General features: G+C 50.5%; 1 protein-coding gene across 1 annotated transcript in view; it reads right to left on the bottom strand.

Moving 5' to 3' along the window:
- Positions 1-21,138, bottom strand: part of LOC106750113 (heterogeneous nuclear ribonucleoprotein K) — a 102,134-nt gene that overhangs the window by 39,829 nt on the left and 41,167 nt on the right. The window contains exons 4-6 of the mRNA XM_014630214.1: positions 13,850-13,965; positions 9,368-9,424; positions 4,867-4,910 (exon numbers count right to left, since the gene is read on the bottom strand). Coding sequence (XP_014485700.1) covers positions 4,867-4,910; positions 9,368-9,424; positions 13,850-13,960 — 212 coding nt within the window. The 5' untranslated portion in view covers positions 13,961-13,965. The remainder of the gene's footprint in view (positions 1-4,866; positions 4,911-9,367; positions 9,425-13,849; positions 13,966-21,138) is intronic.

Genomic DNA, 21,138 nt, shown 5'->3' with positions numbered 1-21,138 from the left:
AAAGTGTATAACAATAAACTGCTCGTTTCATTGGCACATCTACGATTACTTAATAATCGTATCGAGTCGATACTACATGAAACGCGTCAACAAATTTATCTTACTAATACTAACGAAAGCTTATTTCGAGATGCCAGTATCAAAAAACACGATGCACGGGAATTGATAGATATTGATGTTAACAAGCGCATCATTCAATCGATCCCATCGGCTAAGCTTGAGTGAAATATTCGCAGGATTTGCGCTCACTGTCGCTCCGAGTGAATTTCCCCTCGTTCCGAAAATACGACTTCGCCCCGAGATAATTCAGAGTGCGCTAAAACAGGCGTTAGCCGGCTCGACGGCAACGAAAAAGGGTTAACCTTTATTAGTTCCACGGCGAATCCCCGGCAGTCGGTGAGCCGCGCATCGCAAAAGATGATACCGCAGTTTTCGAGAACCGCAGAGCGGCTCGCGTGCAGCAATCGCGAACTACCGGCGATCGACCGTAGTAAGCTCGGACTAGATTCACCCCCTCGGCAACGCGAATGCGGTATTTTCCCGACCTACATCCATCCAGCTTCAATCGCATCGCACGCGCGCGCGCGGTCACAATGACCGTATTTACGAGCGCCCATCGGATGCGAGCCGTCGCGCGCGCGTCGTCGAAAAACAGCGCCGGTAATATGCGCCCCGCGATTCAATTCACCACCGCTGGTACATATACGTTCTCTCTCTTTCTTTCTTTTTCTCTCGCGCGCGCGCGCGCCGATCGCTTTTCTTTCCGGCTGAATCGTCGTGCCGGAAAGGAAACGACGAGACGCAACGGGAAAATCCTTGAATATCGTCCTCCTTCTCTCTCCCTCTCTCTCTCTCTCTCTCTCTCTCTCTCTCTCTCCCTCTCTGCCTTTCAATATTAACATTATCGATAATCCTGTCGCGCATGATGACGGAAGTGTACATAACTTTCCCATTTTATCAGCTCGCGATCCGTAAGACTACGAGAGAAAAAGAGAGAGAAAGGGAGGGAGATAGGGAGATGTTCTCTTCTCTCGCGGCGGAGAAAAACGTTTTCAATTTTCTTACATTACGAGGATATCGGAAAGCTCTCTTTCGCTAATTTCCTCGGCTTTGCCGACGCTTCGTGCGTCGGAATTTTAGAAAGAGGACGGTATTCGAGTTCCTTCCCCCGCGACTTCAATAAACACGCCGAAGATTCCCCCGCTGTTGTCTCCTCCCCCGGTCGGAAACAAACACGGAACTTTTCGGGACGATGACCGGCGCGAATCCCACCCCGGCTAATACGACCCCCCCTCCCTCCTCACACACACACACACATACTCTTTCTCTCTCACTCTCTTCCCCGCGCTTTTTCCTCCCTCCTCGTCATCCACTTCCGTTTCCCTTCCTCGTTACAACGAGCTGAGACCGCATATTCGACCGGACACTCACACACATACACACACACACACACCACGGAAAGTTGCACACGTCCCTCAGCGAAAACGTTCTATCGGTTCTACCGGCGACGGGAAAGCGCAAACTCGCGGTTAACTTAACGCGCGAATCAAGTAACATTCACGTCGCCACGAACGATCCTCTCCTCCTGGACGCGATCGGTCGTACATGGACGACGGCCTCGCGACGACTTTTCGTTCACCTTCCTTCGCGCGCAGTTCTGCCTACTTGAAAGCGCAAACGTCGATTACGGCGTGTTAATTACACCGAGAGACTCGTACGATGCGGACACGGGCGCAGCTAGGAGTCCCCTCCGTCCCCTAGTCGGTGCCGTTCCCAATCGAGGAAATTGCCATCACCAGCTACAAGTTTCCCTACTTAACCCAGTTCGTGGACAAAAACAGGACGTCTTTTACACCGATCAACTCCGACTGCCGAAGGTGGAAAAGGCGAGACAGCCGGCTCTGCGGCTCCGCTCGACTGGAAGGAACTCGCGAGTTGATCGGTGCAACACTAATCCAAAAGAAGTCGAAACGAGCAGTCACGGCATTATCGTGCGGACAATTACGGGGGTGTTGGGTCGGTTGGTTGGTGTGGTCGAAAATCATCCCTTCGAGAGGCTCGCGCTTATCGCTATGCACGACGTATCGTTTCTCGTTTTGCCAGCGAAGGGGAAAAGTAAAGAGAGAGACATACGTGGAGAACTACCGGAGATCAAGCACGGTTGTCGGGCCTTGATAGCGCATAAAGCGTCGAAGGGTGGTCGAATAATTCAAGGCCCGACGACGACGGTCGAGAGTGTCTTATGGGAGCCGCGGTACTCGTGAGTCACGTGGAATGACACATCTGGAAGGAATTCGGCCATCTATATGTGATACGTCGTCTCGCCGGGAGCGATCGGTTACGTCCCGGCGCGGATAACGCAACAAACGCCGTCGTTTCTTCTTCGCATTTTCGCTCGCGAGAGATCGAGTCGCTAAACGAGACGAGTTAATCGAGTTTCGACTCGTCGTCGCCGAGAACGGATCGTTCAAACGAAGTCTCCCCGACAGGTTGAACGCCGCGCGACGGTCGTTGGACAACCGGCCGCTCTTATACCATCGCGTCTCGTTAAGTTACGTAATAAGGTAGAATTCACTGCATTTGAGCAATCGATTTTGAGAGAAGCCGATGAGAAGAAACGAGACGGAAGGTAATAGACAGCGACGCGTTATGCCTCCTCGATTCTGCTCCCCTATCATTTTGAAAGTTCACGGCATATGCACAGAAGCAACGAGTAAATAAATCAAATGAAAAAAGTAAATAAATAAATAAATAAATAAACTTCGCTTTTTCTGGCCGGCGTCGAGATCCCGCGAAATATGGTCGCGCAGGGATCACACGGGATCTTCTTTCTCCAGCGCTTTCTTCACAGCCCCTTTCGCGAAATTCCCGGCCGTATCCAGCCGCGAATAGAAATCGCATTAAGGACATCCTCGAGGACCTTAGTCGCCGGCGATAAAGAAATTTATAGCCGCCGGCGTCCCAGGACGAAGATAAATATCCCGCTTAACACCTGCGCGTGTGTGCGTACGTACGCGCCGGTACGCGACGTAATTGCCCGGAGGAGAAAAGGAACGACCGTGGCGGGGAGGACTGCGGTGGATCGCGTATCCCGCGGATTATCGTCGATAATCGGCCGAAGCGAGGAGGTCGTGCAACAATCGAACGCAAAGTTTATCATTGCGGGCCTGCGACCTCGTCACACCATCGACGGTGCGGTCCCTCCTCTCCCGAGAGACGAGATTCGTCGTAAAAGCACGTGGTGTTAATTCATAGCAAAGCGTCGGTAAGTGACTCGACTCGAGTTCATTCATCACGTCGGAGTGTACTTCTAATAATGGCGGGGCCAACGAGCAACCACACATATATCTCGGGGTCCAAAATATCTAAAAGGCATTTTGTCGCGTTGAAAGCGTTCGGCCGCTTCTCGTCTGCTCTACGACAGAGAACACGAAGCGTGTGAGGTAGGAAAAACAAAAAAAAAAAGAAAAGAAAAAAAATTCCCGTCGTCGCAATGAGACACTTAAAAATCAATTTCGCTCTCTCCCTCCCGATCTTGGTCGGGGCGAAAAACAGTTCTGTCGTTAATCGGTAATTTTGGATATTTTTCAACGCGATAAAACAACACCTTGAGACAACTCTTAACACTGAGCCGGCCCTAAGGCCACGTGCGTCACATACCACATATTAGCTTCCGTGTTAGCCACATATTACAGACACCGTTAAGAACATATCCCCGACATCGTACGTGTGTGTATATACGTGTGTGGGTGTCGAGTGATATCGCACACGTCTTATTACGTGACGCTTACGCAGGAAAAATCAAAAACTAAAATGAGAAGGATAGCACGTGAGAAAGAGAATGGAAATAAGAGAAAAATAAGACAGACAGAGAAAGAAGGAGAGAAAGAGAGAGAATGCGCGCGCATGTGTGTGGAGAGAATAAAGAACGAAAGAAATTTTAGTCTAGCCGATTAATTACAGTTTCAGAATTATTACAATTGACCTCAGCCAAGCCTCGTGCACACGCTGATTCGACGTGCGAATTAGCGAGACGTTCCGTCAGAATCCGACGAAATTGAATTAAAAATCGATCTGATTTCGCGTGACACATATGCGACGGGACGAGACGCTGCGTTTCGACGGCGATGCACTTGCGACCGCGTGCCAACGACAGGTGCATCCACGGCGACGCGCTTTCACTCGCACGGCCACGGTCTCTTGCCCGCCAAAGTAATCCGAGAGGAACGCACCGCACTCGGGGATGTGTCCAAGTCGAACAAATCGCTCCGGATCTCGCGAGAGAAGGACGAGTTTCCGCGACAATGGGTCGAGCGTGCGCGCATCACGAGGTGTTTTCATCATCTTATTCTCTTCGCCGCTTCTTCCGACGCGCTTCATCATTTGATTTCACGACGCGACGCGAGCAATGAAACGCGGCCGAGGAACGGAACGAAGAGAAACGCGGAAGTAGACAACATAAGAGCGCGTGAATAGTCGTCGCGTTGACACGTCGGCACGTGACGCGCAGGTGGAAAGAAGAGCCAGTGTGACGGAGAAACAGACAGGTCAACAGAAGTAGACGGGTACAGAGAGAGAGACGGACGGACAGAGAGAGATTTCTTTTTTTAACAGACAAATAAGGTGGAAATAGTTAAACATATAAACAGATGGAAGAAGAGAAAAGAAAGAGAACGTCAAATGATAGAACAGATTCTGAAAGAGAGAGAGAGAGAGAGAGAGAGAGAAAGGTGGAAAGAGTAGTGGTGTATACAGAGTAATACAGAAAGAGATCCGTTGTTCGCCAGGTTCCTCAGGCGCCTTAGGTACTTCGTAATTAGAGACAAAGAAAAATAAGAACATTAAGTAGTTGGTGTTGGTCATTACCGTTCGGGTCCGGGGCAATCGGGTACAATGATTGAGGCTTTGTACTGTCGGGCCGTGGTGGTTGGTGGTTGGTTCATTGGTGGTTGGTTGGTGGTTGTTGTCGATTGTTGGTAGGGTCGTGGTGGTCCATTTGCCGATCGAGTCGGGGTCCGTCGTTCCGGGCAGGGCAACGGCAGGGCAACGGCAGGGCAACGCCAGGGGGGCAACGCCGGGGTTGGGGCGGGGCCAGGGCACAAACCATCAACCAAGTTAGACATCTCGTCTGACGGCTGGATTAATTCGCGGCTTAACCTCCTAACAACCCCCTCCGTAACTCTCTTCTTTCCTCCTCAACTCCCGCGTTTTCCGCGTCTGCTAACGCGAGTTATCCCACCCGTACTTTTGTCTCTCTTACAGCTCCCGCTACCAGTGCCACCTTATACGACGCCGTCGTCGTCATCGTCGTCGACGACGACGGTGGCGAATCGACTACTGCCGGAGGGCGAGAAAAATATTGGCAAGTCGAATTACCGGAATCGCGCGAAAATGGAGTGTCCCGCTCTACCAGAGCCGGCCGTGAGAGATCGACGAGTGTTCGACGAGACCGGTCGGTTATTCGGTTGAAAAGTCCCAACTTTGAGATTCTCCCGCGCGATCGTGATACGATTGGCGAGAGCCCGGCCAAGTTGCAGGGAGAAACGGCTTTTCTCCTCGGCGAAGTGCTTAGTCGACAGACGTAGTACTTGTATCATCCAGCGGCAAAGGCCGCGGGTCGGGCACACGACTGTCGGGCTCTCCACCTTCCCCGAGCTATTAAGAATTCTGAAGGCGCACTCGAATAGTTCTCTCTCTCTCCCGGCACGGCAGTTAACTGACGTCACTCTGCCTCCACGGCGACCCGAGGAATATTTCAATTGCTAACGAAGTGCGCTAAACGCCGTTAATCAAGCAAGTTTTTAATCTTTAAACGAAGAGGTCTATTAAAGCGTCCGGTGTAACTTGCGGGTGGTGGTGGTGATGTTGGTGGTGGTGAACTCCCGGCTCGTAACTGATAACCGTTCCCGTCCATCGACATAAGTAACGAAACTTTCGCGAAAAAGCGGAAAGAACACGCGATGGATGTGCGATAGCTTCGCGAATGGAAATAACCTTCTCGCCTCTCTTCCCCGTGCTGCGGAGTACAAAGTAGCGAAACGAATCGCTGTAACGTAGCGAAAGTTCCATTTTCCGGTGCGCTCTTCGCGAACACGCGACCGTGTTACCGGCGCGATACGTTTCAACTACGTTTGTCCTTGAACGGACAAAATCTCTCTCTCTCTCTCTCGCTCTCTCTCGCGTCGATGTGTAGATTATTACAGTTCACGTTCTGTTTACAACCCGTATCAACCGGCTGGCGATTTTTTCACGACCAGCAGCGCGAGTGGACACTCATTCCCGATATAAGCGCGACTTACCAATATTTTTTTCGCACGCGCGCAAAGTCATCACGCACTCCGTCGCCCGTGCAGATTCGCCGCAAGTGTCCGCGCAAACTCCTCCAGAGTGCGACGAGAGATTCCCCGTCGGGTTCGGAGAGAGAGTCCCCCCCGTGGAAAGCCGCCGGGAGGGCAACGCAAACTAGAAACGAATCGCCGAGAGATTCTCCTCGGATACGGCACTCTCTGGGAACAATAGTCGGTGGCGGGGCGCCGGATGATCAAATAGAGACGCAAGACCGAAGAGAGTTTCAGCGTGACGTGTTGCCGCAACGAGCGTGTCGAACGCGTGTCTCCTCGGCTGGTTAAAAATTCATCGAGCCCACCGATTATTAATTACATCCATTATTAATATCCGATAATTACATCGATGCACTCTTCCCAGCAAATCGCATAAATTATCTTAATCGAGTGACATACCGAGTAGGCGAATTAATAACGCGTCGATTTGAATTCATAGGCGTGCGCAACGTTTCACTGCGTGTATTCGCGCAGCTTGGCGGACGTAATAAAGAAAGGGGGCTCTCTTTTCGCCGATCATCAGTGCCGAAAGTGCCGTATCCGAGTGCGCCCGCCCTCAGACGCGGAATCTCGGTTTCCCCGCGCTCCTCCTCGTTTACACGGTACGGAAAAACTCGCACGAAAACGTGGCCTATCGGGAGACGGAGAGAAGGTGTTTCCCGCAGCACGTCGGCACGTACTTCGGCCGTAGTAAAAAAAGCCAGTGCATCCGAACGTGCATGCGCGAGACGCTTCGATGGACCACTGAACCCGGACGTGCCCGGCCGCCGCTGCTGGCGGAGGTGTCACAAAGTGTCCGGGTAATTTGCGACGATGTCACAACCGCACGATTAAAGAGCGAAATTTATGCCATTAACGCGACACCCCCCTCTGTCTGTCCCCCTGAGTGCACTTTAGCAGTTCAGCCCGATGGCAGTGCGACACGGCTGGAACTGCGGACCTCTCGCCCAGTTGAGCCTCCCCGTAAGCCCGTGACTTGGAGGACGATAACGTAAGTAACGTCCGTGGAATTGATCGCGGCAGAACTTGTCAACTCGCCAAAGACACGGGGTTACGGTGCTCCTTCTAGAACCCTGCCCACTTCCCATCGGGGCGAGCGGAGATGCCTTATCGATGCGTTGTTATCGGATTACGTTTACGGGACGAGCGACGCTCCGCATCGTCGCGAGGTCGGCGGATACCGGTTGCGAAAACTCACTGACTCGGCGCGCGCGTAACTCGCCATTTTACGCCATTTTACGCTTCGAGAGAGAGAGTTTCGTGTGAAAATTCGCGAGTAAAATACACACGTTCCCATTGTTTCCACGTGAACACTGGAAATCCTTTAGCTGAAACTCTTCTTACACGCGCCTTGCCGTTTTAAGTCGCGTCATTTAATACGATTGAATGTGTTAACAGATGACTTAACGTTTGAACGATCAAGCGTTTTCAATGACGTAAGTTAAATCGGCGTAAAAAGAAGAATTTCAGCCAAATTGTGTCATTTGGAGACGTTGATGCGTGGAAAAGTAACGCACGTGGATTTGCAGCGAAGCATACGCCTTGCTCGTTCGCGGGAGAAAAAGAAAAAGAGGCGACCGGATAGAAAGGAACTCCGCGAGGCTCTCGCGGAAATGAAGGCGCTCTCGTCACGCGAAATTCGACGATCCCGCTCCTCGGTATCCGCCGGCTTCAGCAGCGATCCGTGGAGTTGCGATGACTCCGACCGCCGGCGTTGCGTCGCTCGACCGACTGGCTGAATTGACTATGAGTCATCACAGATATAACGCTGACGTTCTAACTCGTGGACTTCCAGATGCACCGCACATTCGTCGTACTCATTCCAACGAATCCCAGCCGCGCTTCTTTCAAACACGATCGGGAGATCATGGTCATGATCATTTAGCGTGATCTGATGACGCGACGTTAACGTAGCGGAAAACTGGAGCATGATGTATCGATCACGCGCCGAGCCCACCGCGAGAGAGGATGAAATCCTCTCTCGTCGGCGGCGAGAAGGACGAGCTCCCCCGCCATCGATCGTAAAACATGCAACTTTCGCGTGTCGCCCTTAAAATATGACGCGAAAATAAGATCGAGGACTGGCCGCTAGCTATCCTTGTAACTGAGAAATAACGAATGTCTCATGAAATATTGATACGTAGAGCGTACGACGTGTGATATACGGGCGAAAGACGAGGGAGAGCCCCCCTCCTCCCCCGCATTTCAGGAACCAAATGCATAATGAGGCTCGCGTACGGATGGGGGGTGTCTTTGGAGAACGAAACGCGAGCGCCAGGCGAAACAAATTCCCGCGACAAAGCCGCCTTTTCACGCCGCCGCTGCTTTGCTCTTTGCAGAGAATTATGCGCGAGACCTTCGCGTTTACTTTTTCTCACTCGTGACCGTAAAACATAAACGCGGCTAATACGATAGCATGAGTGTAATGAAATTGTCGCGGTATGATAAATCCGCGTAATTATCTCTATAACGATAATGACAAATTACTTTCGAATCGGAGGAAAAAGAGTTCCAAGACTCGAGTAGGGCCGACAGGTTAATTAATTACGTTGTACAGGCGCTCGCGCATCATCGATTCCGTAGACGGTGCGCGAGAAAAAGTACACGTGAAACGAAAGGTCACACATCGACTCACTGGTCGATACCGCGAGTCGCCCCTGGGGGACTGGTGAACCAAAGAAAAAAATGACTCAATCAACTGAAAATCCGACATAATTAGAAAGTGAGACACACACACGTAGCCGGGAGACCGTAAAAACACGTCGTCGCGCCGTAGAGCATAAAGATGGTAATCACGCGCGAGGAGGAGCGTATCTCGAAGAGCACACTTCTCAGACAGTTTTTACGATCTCCCCGCTGAATTATTTGTGCGATCCTACCGCCGTCCTTCTGTATCTCATTCTCTCTCATGTTCCCTCCCCGTGAAAGGAGCTTTACGAGAGAGAGAGAGAGAGAGAGAGAACGGACAAAGAAAGGAGCGAAACTACGAACGAAACTATGAAACGAGCCGAAGCCCAAAAGCTTACCTGACTCCTGAGTTTCGTGATGTTCTGACCACCCTTGCCGATTATCGAACCAGCTACCTGTAACAGAAAGGAGTAAAACGGCGTTAAATGGACGGAGAGCGACGACGCAATTATATCCAGATACAAGTATCTCCGCAACGATCGGAGGAATCGAAAAGAGAGGAGGAGCGCGCGTGAGCGATGCCTACAAATATTTCGCACCTGAACAATCTCCGTGAGATAGATGGCGCGCTATCTCACGCATTCTCGGTGTATCTCCTCGATCTTCGCGACATTACGCCGAGCACGCGTGTCGGCAAATATTTATTAAATGAAAAATCTGCAAGTGAAATAACCCGAGGCGTGTCGCGGCCCGAGGACGAAATACGGAAATTCCATTCTCCTGCCGTCACGAGAGTGCGGTAACACACACAACGCGCATACCGCTTTCTCCAGGAGCCGCCTGCGATGTTCGCGCGATAAAAAATCCTTTTTGCCGTCGACGCTTAGCAAGTCAGTTAGCCCGGATTTTAATTTTAGCGCGCGCGCGCGCAGGCCGCGTGCTTCCGGCATGTGTCGCGAAGAACGAGCGCGATCGTTCGCGTGAGAGACGGTTACGATTTAATGCGCGCGGAATGCGATTTGCACGAGGGGCGTTGAATTCTTCAAGATCCGCGACGTTGCGGCGATCCAAGACCACGGCGCCCCTCTAACGACGGACTATTTATCACGTCCCGACAGCTAATTAAATAAGCTCCGGCAATTAACACTTTCTCTCCTAGGCGAGAGAGGAGGAGGCGCGTCAGGGACGCGCTTCGATGCGCGCCAGCAACGGTACATTATGCAGCGACGCAGGAATGCGGCTATGCGGTCATTTTCATTATAGTCGAGCGTGCTCCTCTCACCCTCCGTCTTTCCCGCGAGAGAAAATCGCAAGACCGGCGAGGGCGCGTCGAAGATCGTGCGACGGCCGTTCGAATCTCCGAGTCCCGAAAGTTTCCGGCCGAGATCGCTCCGGTGTGCCGCCCGAAACCGAACCTTGTTCCTGAAAACACCGAGGTTCTCGCTAAGCTTTAGCAATCTTCTTCGCTTTAAGTCCTACGCACTCACAGTTGTACGTGAGGCATGTACGAATACGTATGTAGATCGTATTGCAACAATGGCCGGCCTCCCGAGACTTTCGAAACATTTTGACTCTTTCGACACGCTCGAGACCTCGAGGATAGTCAAGATTATCCAGAACTTCTGGTTTACCACGGACTAACACGCGGAACGAGTCGAAACTCTTGCATCGTGAACTCCGAGCGACGCGCACAGTGGTGCCGCTATACATGAAGCTGCGGAAAAAAATTGGATAACTTTGGAATTTCTCATTTCTTGCGTTTCCTCTGGAGATTTTCAGTTCGTACGGAGAGTAACGTTAAGAGATCCAACATAGAAATGTAACAACTAATTATATTAATTTATGCTTACGACTGTCGCAATCACTCGCGCGCGTGCACAACAAAATGATGTTATAATTTCTTACTACAATAATAATTAGTGAGTAACATCATATGTATTAAATAATATCTACTAGTTATATGACTGCAGTCGAACAAAAACTTGAAATTTTAGGTATTATTTATAAGCACTGTAATAGAATTTTCATTAAGAACTGGAAAGTAATTAAAAATAATTATGTCGCACATAAAGTAAGACTATATTTATAATACACGAGATGTATATTGGTTAAACAGACATTAAATTAACAGAATAGAAGTCTATCTACGATTTAAGGTTTTTTCCTCAAATCAGACGAATAAAGTACATTCATTTTTATCACAAGACGCTCCTACTATGCGTTATTCGTCAAGTATTCATTCAAATACCTCAAAATAGCGAGCCGATGCGTAAGAACATTATTTTCGAGAGAGATTTTTTCCACCTCCGTGCTTCGCCGACGACGACGACACGCGTGCATACAAACACTCGACAGATTTTTCCAAAAATTGCACGAGACGTAATCCCGAGCGAGCTGCTATCCCCGACGCGATCGTCCCTGACACACCGCCACCAACGACGGCACGCGATGATATCGTCGATTACGTAGCGGGAGATTCGAGCCGCGATCGAGCGCGACGAGGCGTTCGTGCTCGACCACCTGGATCGCAATAAGGCGTCCTCGCGGCGCCGATTAAATCGCACCACCTCGACGTGGGCACCACACGCCGTTGTTGTTGTCCATTACGAAATTAGCAGGCGGGATCGTGCCAGGGCCGTTCGTAATGATGTCACGCGCGCGTCGACTTCGGGGAGTAGCGCGCACCCTCGGCGAATTCGCGAGCCCCTCGCCTTGATAATAATAAGCGCGAGAGCGAACTTAATCACGGGGCTCTCGTTTCACGGTGCGTTTGCTTTTTTCGAACGTATCGCTCGCGTATCGACGGGCGATGACGATGTGCTTATCTGCGCGCTCCCACGCGACGATCCGGCGTTTAATTCAATTAAGCTTATTAACGTCCGCGCCGGCGGATTACGAGTTACGGCGGCAGCGAAGGCGACTGTAAATCGCTGGAACAATCGGCACAACCCGGCGCGAGGAAGGACTAACGGAGGGTGCGCGCTAAGACGTGGCGTTTCTTCGAAACTCGGGGAACAGCTCGAATTCATAATCGCGACGCGAGGAACGCGAAATCCACGAGACTGAAGCTGCATTCCGAGATATTCATCCTCTAAATGCGAAAAATCGATATTGTCATGACTTTTAGTCAATATTCAACGGGAAATTGAATGTACGTAGGCTGTAACGCTTGTGATGCGCCGCATACACGAAAAAGAAAGAGAAGGAAAACGACGACGACGAGCGAAAGCATAGTTCACGTCACGCGTACTATAGATTTTTAGTGAATATCGGAACGCAGTCGACGACTCTCAGAGAGGGAGTTTCGATATTCCGTGGCGAGGGAATTGCGGACGAGAAGAAGTCGGCGGGCGATTAATTCGGAAATTCGACGAGTTTTCGCGACGAGAATCGACGATTTTCCCTCGGTAAATATACGCCGGATACAAAGGAAGCGGCGCGAGTGCCTCCACCGTTCCCTTCGATATTCTCAATGTTACAATCAATCACCACCCGGCGAAAGGAGGTACAGATAGACCTCGATCTGCGATATTACTTCTCGCCGACGGTACCTTCGAAAGCAGGCTGCCGCTGCAATCGCGATATTCACCTCTTGCGTCTTATTGTGCACCGCCGCGGAGGAAACGGTGTGGCGCAAGAAAATATCCGCCCGGCCCCGAAGAAACATCCGAAGCTAACGATACAGCTTGGCTGAGGATGGAAACTAATGGTACCTTTCTCGCTTCGCTCGGCGATGAGAGAGAGAGAGAGAGAGAGAGAGAAAACGAAGACCGTGTCGAGATAACGGGATTTTCGTTAGCACCTCGCTGAAACTTCACGCGGTGCCGACGTATTTGTCGACAGATTCCCGACGGATTTCCCGTAAGGAGGTAAAGAAAGCGAGCGAGCAAGCCGAGAGAAACCGATAACGGTCCGTCGAGCGTGGGCGACAATGACCGGAAGAGCCCCGGCTGACAGAACGGACGTGTGGTGGTCCCGTATTGCGCATATGGAAGCCGTTAACCGTCTCTCCTCCACTCGCCGTGGTGAACAGTGCGAAAACAGCCGGCCAACACCCGCGTGACTGGGAAATACAGTGACCCAGTGCGGCGGCACGTGGGTAGCACCCGGCGACACATTGTGTGCTGAAACGCGTACGGACGGGGGCGTCTTGGATTCGCGACAGAGAAAGAGAAAATTCACGCGGAAACGTGAATGAACGATATTCCACGTTGCTTCGCGAACGAAGAACGACGAGGGGACGTTTCGCAACAACGGACGGAGAAAATTTGTCTTCATCGAGTCGCACTTCCTACTAAATCTCCTCGAGTGAAACTTTACTTGAAAAGTAGAGTGACAGCCGGCGGATCTCCCGAAACCCAAAGTGACTTGTCGCTCGTATAAAAAGGAATTTCCCACTCGGAGTCGCGGAATGAATATTTTCACTCGAAATTGTAATCAACTCTCGATCCTTTTCCTGTTATTCTTTCTCCAAACGAAATTTCTCCGAGTGAAATTCTATTTGAAAAGTAGAGTTACAGCTCGAGTTCCAGTGACTTTTTAGTCATATGGAACGAATTTTCCGCTCCGAATCGTCGAGCGAACATTTTCACTCGGAATTGAAATAAATTCTTAATACTTCTTCGCTTTTTTCTCCTTCTTCAAATTTAATATCGAGTATCATGGGATTTAATGTGTGTACGCTAGTATCAATAATGATATCCGTGTCCCCGGCTAAACCAGCTCGTCGATTTTTCCGATGAGTGTCAAGGAAAAATGGATATGCGCTCGCCGGAAGTTGCTCACGGCAACCCGGCCCGATGAATCAACACGCTCGTTAGTCATCGGTATCATCAGGTCGAACACATTTCCGCGGTGACGTATCGATCGTCGGCACTCACCTTACTCGGTATGAGAAGACGGAGCTCATCGTCACCCTGTCGATAGCGCTTGTGGGGGCTCGTCGGACCCCCGGAACCTGTCATAGCGCCGGTCTCGGCTTCTCTCTTCATTATTCCTGAAACAGAAACGGAGAATTCCTCCCATCAGCGTTTTCCGTCACCGCATCGTAATTCGTTCCGCGATCGCGAACAACGAAACGGTTTTACACGATCGTAATCGGCTTTTGTCATCATTCCGAGCAACGTTATAATATCCAGGGCGTCGCAGACCGCCACTGCACTCGCCGAAATTACGGGATCGTAAAGCCGCGATATAAATTAACATACGCTACCGATTTTCGTCGCGTGGTCTCGCGGCTTCTTCTCCCTCTTCCCCCGGCCTGACAAAAACGCCGGATAAGTGCAATAAAACGGAATATATATACGGCCAGCTCGTAAAATGCTTTTCCCATACCGGGCCGGCGATCATTAAAGCGAACGAGGCGATTTAACGGACAATGAATTACTATGCCGGGCGCACATACGGTCTATCCGGCTTCATAACGCGTGCTAATGTATACGGATTTATGCGTCTACAGGGTGTCCCGTTAGGACAGGTCGATACGTCGCAGGACGATCCGCAAGGCGGTCGACTCGGGCGGAAAATTATATCAAGTACGCACGAACGGGGGCATTAACACTCTATTAAATTTCGAAGCGCGCTCACTCGCACGCACGCACGCACGTTGCATGTCCGATCGTGTAGGAGCGAAGACGCGAAATATTTGCGCCGCCTTGATATGTAATTAAACACGCGCAGTTGCCGCGTTTAATTGTCGATCTATAAAAGCCAGCACCGCCGGGAAAATCTCTCTTCCTACCGAATGATTAAAAAAAAATCCCCCCAGCGGGATTAGAATTTAATTATTTCTATTCGCGCGAGCGAATCAGCGTCTCCGCGGGACGCTCTAAAAATAAAAGCAACGATTAATTATCCGCTAGCCGCGATAATTCTTTCCGTACGTACCGTACGTACACGTCTTTCGTTGGGCGCGCCAGTGCCGGCCAAGATGCATTGCTCAATTAGAGATTTAGCACGGGTCTTCCGAGCGGCCACGAGCGTAAACGCTGGCCGGCGTTAACCTCTTAATTCCTTTCCCGACATGCGAAAGATTAAATTCTTAATACCGGCCGTTCCTGCTTATTAAAGAGAGCGAGTGTCAAACGTCGGCGCGCGCGGACGAGCGCATCGGAAATAAATTAACTTGGGACGCCGCAAATCACTGTTCGGCTTTTAACGTCGACTGTGTCCCACAGTTCCAATTCCTACGTCAGATTATACGTGATTTTTGTAGCTTTTGATTTTTTCTCAGACCGGAAAGCTGTTATTATATTATTATCAACCTCATTTGATTTTCAGTCATTTCTCGACTCGTTTTCTTTATTGTTTTTCCCCCACCGTGTATATATATATCACAATCCTTGGATTAAAATTTCATTGTCGCTATCCGAGAGGTCGAGGTGTAATTGAACAACGATCGATCCGCACGGATCCTCTCTCGAGCGCGTGGTTTACGCATTGCCCGCGCGCATTTATAGCGAGCGGGGAATTAAATTTCGCCGAAATCGATGGAGATTACGTATTTATATTGACACGATTACCATCGTTTACCTGCTCACCAGTCCAGAATGCTTAACGGAATGCGGCGCGATTGAATTGCGAATAATTAATTATATAATCAATCTGTTTGATCAAAGAACAGCGGAGCTTAACCGCACAATGGCGTTCGGCCGGCCGATACTCGTATCCTCGCAATACTGCGGCCATAAACCTCGTTAACAACCCTGACAGTAACATATTAAGGTCTACGAGGTGCGTACGCGTTTTTTCGCTTACCCCGTCCATGTTTTGCGCAAAACGCTACACCGCACTCATGTTCCTCGATTACCCCGAAAAAAGTTGAGTCTACATGCGACTACCGCTATTATCAGCCTGATCCAATGAAACGACCGGTTTGCTGGCGGCAACCGGTCTATAAAAGCAATAAATTCGTAATAAACCGAGTGATTCATAAAAGAGTAAAAAAGTATAAAAGCTACGATTTTCAGCATGTTTCTTTTCTCGTCATGCAGGCGATTACTCAACGTGAAGATCGCGGGTGTTACTCTCAAGGGTCAACCAAGCTCACGTACACAGCTCGCGTCGGCCGCAAGTCGGATCCGAATAAACTTGGTCCCGCGCGCGCAGAATCGCGAGAGATCGCGAAGCCATCACATCCCGCGGAGAAAACGAAAACGCGACGGCAGTCGACGATCATTTGCCGGCTAAATCGCGATAGCGTGCGTTTAGCATAGAAATCGCAACTACACGTGCTGCATACGGAACCGCAGCCGGCAATGGGAACATCGTAATATAAGGTTACAGGCAGTTACAGGGGAATGCAAAAAGCCGCGCGACGTATTCCTGCCGTGGCGTGCGTGCGGCGTGTAAGTACGGCACGTTCGTTCTCGATATCATCGCGCTCAGCGGTGTTGCTGTTATTACGCCCCGAGTGACGTGATCTAGTTGAAAACATATTTACCTCGTTCGAAGAGCCACGGTCGTTTCATAAAAAAACTCGGTAAGAGTAAGCTCGCGAGACGCGTTAACGCGCGTGAAATTACGTTTGTATCGAGAATATCCTGCGCACAGTAAAAGAGTTTTAATGTTAAATTTAACACGCTAGTTCTTGTGTTCGTTTAACACGAGGTGAATATGTTGAGAAGTAACGCAAACGTTATATAAAAAAAATCAGCAGAAAATTAATAATAGTTAATCGACATTGTGTTATAAAAAAGTGTTATTTTGCAAAAATCTCGACAACTTTAACACAAGTACAAAACAATTTTTTTACCGTATACCCTCGAAATTTCCTCGAGAGAAATTCCGCTCGGGAGGCCGAGCGTCGGCCGGAGTCACTCGAGTATCTTTGCACTCACATAAATTTTCCGCTGTGAATTCTAACTGATTGAAACGTTCATCACTCGTATAGATTAAGAATCCGTTTTGAGCTCGAATCAAACATTCACTCCCGTAATCCCGAGTGGAGGCGTTTCCTTCTATCGTCGCTCCGAGTGAATTCTCGCTCGTTTTGAGAGTGAGATTTCACTCGGCGGAATTTCGAGAGTAAATATTGGATTCTCTGGTGTGCGGACATGCGCACGACTATTTAACGAAAATGCCGAGATCCTCGTTTTTTCCGACGGTTCCCGTGGCGCGCTTACGTGGCGATAACAAGTCGGTTTCCCAAGCCGTGACGTGGCGGTAAAGCGCACTCTTTGTACTCGACGAGGTATGCAAACCGCATATGCAAACGAAACGCGCGCGGACTGAACTGGGTCGTACCCGTCGTACTCAAGACCGAAACCGATTACGTTCCACGCGATCATATGACGACAGAGTCGAGCTAAATTGCTTTTAATCGTCCTAGCGGACGGACGATCGCGCGCGATATGAATAAACCGGTCGTATCTCGATGCGGCACAATCGATCGAGTGACTCGCCGCAAATTTACTCTGTTCAATAATGCGCGCGAACCGGTCGTGCTGAAGCGTCCGACAAATATTGGCTCAAAAATACCCGAGTACCACGTAAAAAAAAAAATCCATCGACCTTTTGGCACAATTGGGAGAACATCTGTATCGTATGTACGATTACGTCGTTTCAGTTACGTCGACCTTTCAACGTGAACGATATTTTATAGTTCGAGTTCCCGCTATTCATTGATCCTGCGATTGGCTGAAATCACGAGTTTGTATGAAGAAATTCGCACTCGGGTACCCTTCGGCCGATTTAGCGGGGAAGCAAAGTGGCCCGGGGAAATTTTGCGCGTCCACGTGTTATTTGCGGGATCGCGGCCGACCAGCCAGTTCGATCGTTCAATTCGCGTGGAGCATTCGGTGCAATTATTTTCTTGCCGCGCGGACGGAATCGCAATGCGCCGCGAGCGGAAGATTGAGGGTACGGCGGGCGGGTTAATAACAATGTCGGCGGGACAGAAATGGAAATTAAAGCGACGAGCGCGGCGGCACATCTAGATACGACTCCGCGTGTGCATACGCACCAACGGCACGCGAGGAGAAAAAGCGGGACGACCGAATCGATGGCGGTCGCCCACCTGGTAGATACCGACACGCGACGTTAATAATTTATCCGCAACGATTCCGCGACGAAAGGGCGCTTTCGATTCGCGCGGCCGACTGTCCCTTATATATCCTTCTTTTCTGTCGCGGCATGCCGGGAATAACACCGCGAATGGAATGCACAAAAATATCGCCGGCGAACGACGTGAATTAGGAATCGCCGTGGCGGAATTGCCGGCAAACCGTCACGTACCGTCTCCGAAATTATCCGTCGAAGTATGAGATATATCTCTCTCTCTCTCTTTACCGTCGTCGTTTCCACCGCGATATCGCGAGAGTGCCGTCCGCGACCTTTCGGATACGTTCTCTTGAAATTGTAATTTGCCGCATTTATCACTCTCGACCGTTTCCCGAGTCCAAGTTTCGACCCTACATTGAACCTTTCATTCTGCAATGCAGGCATTGGTTAAGATAGCAAAATAGATGCACAATTTCGATTCTAATAATATCATTTAGATTAGATTTTATTAAAACAGACGACTGTTTAAGGTAGCGTTCAAATTAAATCTGTGGAATCGAGAAGGTTCAAGAGAAAAGTTAACAAGCAATAGTATCGTCGAAAGTAGATTTCTTTGTTAATCTACGGACTAAGTAGGCGCAAATTATCTTCAAGAGCGTCCAAAAATAGAAACCGAAATTTCGACTTCGGGTCCCGTACTCGACAAAGATCTTTATTTCCGATTACTATTTGTTATCATTTTCCTCGCGATATCTGAATATTTCTCTACGGAATCGACCGCTAGTGTGCGCTGTATACGCGTGTTTATTTGAGACAATATTCAACAAAACGTCCATTACCAAGGCTCGAGCGTTGAATTACGTTTCTCAGCTACTGTGCGCCCATCGATCCGCGATGGGTGCGTGACCGAGCTTCTCGTGACGCGAGCCGAAAAGGTCTCCTCGCCACCCCCGTCCGTCCACCCGACCGACCGACCGACGGTGAAGGGGTTTCTTTCTCTCTCTCTTTCTCTCTCGAACGTGAGAAAGAAATCGAATGACGAAATGATAGAGCGTGGCAGTCGCCCGCAATGTGCACGCGCGCGTCTGTCGCCCCCGATTGCGCGAGCAAAGGAAGGGGGAGCTGATAAAACAAAAGGAAAAAAAGGGAAAAGGTAGACGGCGGGTGTGCGCGTGAAGGGGCTCGGAAAAAAGGGCGCCGTGGAGTCTACCACGGGCGACGGGCGATAGCGTGAGGCGCCTGGAAGTCCACTCTCGGCAGGAGTGCAACGACTAACCAGTCCATAATCAGTTCGCACGCTAGTTCGCGGCGAGTGATATAGCGGCATTTGAGAGAAAGAGAGAGAGAGAACGTGGAAGAGAAGACGAAGAAACGACCGAGGCGGTTCGGACGAACCAAGGGGGAGGGAGGTAGGGCAATTAACCCTTCGACGCACGAGTGTTCCATTTCGATAATGCGGTCATTACGCGGGGTTAACCCTTTCTGAGTGTACTTTTTGTTTCCTCGGTGATCCGATAATTGAGCCGGCGGCAGGCTCCCGAGCGATTTACGACGGGTTTACAGCCGCTCGTTCGACCTCTCCCCTCCCTTTCTTTCTTTCACAAATCTCTTTTTTTCTCATGCCTTCGGGTGCGCGTTCGGCTCGTGAGTCGGATGTGCGTATTTGCGAGAGAATTCGAGAAGAACCCCCGCGGCGATGCTCTTCACGTGCGGGAAAGCAACGCGTGCGATGTCTGTTGGTTCACGATAGGGAAGCCGGTTTTTCCTCTCTCTCTCTCTCTCGAGTGGCGAATGCACGTCGTCTATTAATCTGCGAAGCATCCTCGAAACTTCAATTTAGAACCACCACCGTCGCCGAATCTATCGGTGCCGAAGTCGGTGGCCTCCTCGAGCGCGTTCTTTAATTACGTATCAACGAACACGGTCAATTAAAACAACTAGATACCATAGTAACCCGATTATAAGCAAACTGCCGTTGAAGTTTCGCGGGCCGAGGTATGCCGGGCGAAATATAATCAGTGACGTTATAACGACGGGCTCCGTACTTCCGCCGGACGGCGTGCAACTATGCTACGGCTTCGCGCGAGTGGACTGTCACGTAGATTTGACTGGGAATGCGGCGCAACGAGGCGAGCGTGAAAGAGAGAGAGATGGAGGGAAGAAGAGAGGGAGAAAACACGGTGTATCGACAGCAATATCGCCGGTACTCGCGAGGAGTTAAACGACGGCGCCGAACTATTCCAATCTTCGCGGAAGTTCGGTGAAAGAGGATCGCGCGCAAGGAGGAGGGCAGACCACGCTGCGTGCGTCGCTCGTGCATCCGACAGACAGAGACGCGCCGACTCTCGCGGATAATGGTGTTTCCATGGTTATATACTGCCCGAGTAATTATTTCGTCGTCGCGCAGACGGCGAATAATTGCGGCGGCGAATAAACGCGACGTGGCGCGACGTTAGCAATCTCGACGTCGGTGGAAATTGCGCAACGTGCGGTTGTATCGCGGAAGTATCGGATATCGATACTCCCGCTCATTCAATAACCGAGAAATAAGTATTTATCCGGCAAAAGTCGCCGGATGCTGCGCCGAGAATTTTACTTTTCGAGGCGAACGCTTTTAGAGAGAGAGCGAGCAGCGAGTGGAGGAGGAAGCGATAAGGGAGGAGGAGGGGAGAGGGGAGAAAAATGCAGGTTCTTCGCAGAGGAGTAATAATACTTGCGCGTTTCTTCCTCGGCCCGACGGCGGAGGATGCGGACGACAAAGCGCGCGAGAAATTGAAGAAAGCTCGTACGCGGCGGTTTACAAACGGCGGCTCGTCGGTCGCCCGAGGACGCGGAAAAGCGACACAGGAAGGGGAGAGGAGGGAAAAAGCGACGAACGGATATGCTGGCATGGGTAGGAAGGGAATCCCAGTCCCGTCGTCGTCGTCGTACAAAGCCGTGCCCATAGACCGGACAACGGAGAGACCCATAAATCCAAGTCGCCGTTGCAACGAAAGAAGCTTGTTTACCGTTTTTGCCGGAACCTCTCATCTGGCCTCTCCTTTCACTCCGCGCGGCCCTCTTCCTGTTTCCTCCACCTCGCCGACCCCCAACGACGATTCCCACGGGTAAATTCCCGTAATTTCGTAAACCGCTCCCGATCGTATCATACCACGTGATCGATTTCATA

The sequence above is a fragment of the Dinoponera quadriceps genome, unplaced genomic scaffold (assembly GCF_001313825.1).
Source record: "Dinoponera quadriceps isolate SergipeBrazil2010 unplaced genomic scaffold, ASM131382v1 scaffold4585, whole genome shotgun sequence".
Lineage (NCBI taxonomy): Eukaryota > Metazoa > Arthropoda > Insecta > Hymenoptera > Formicidae > Dinoponera > Dinoponera quadriceps.
Note: the sequence above shows the minus strand (reverse complement) of the source record. Positions and strands in the feature narration are given on the sequence as shown.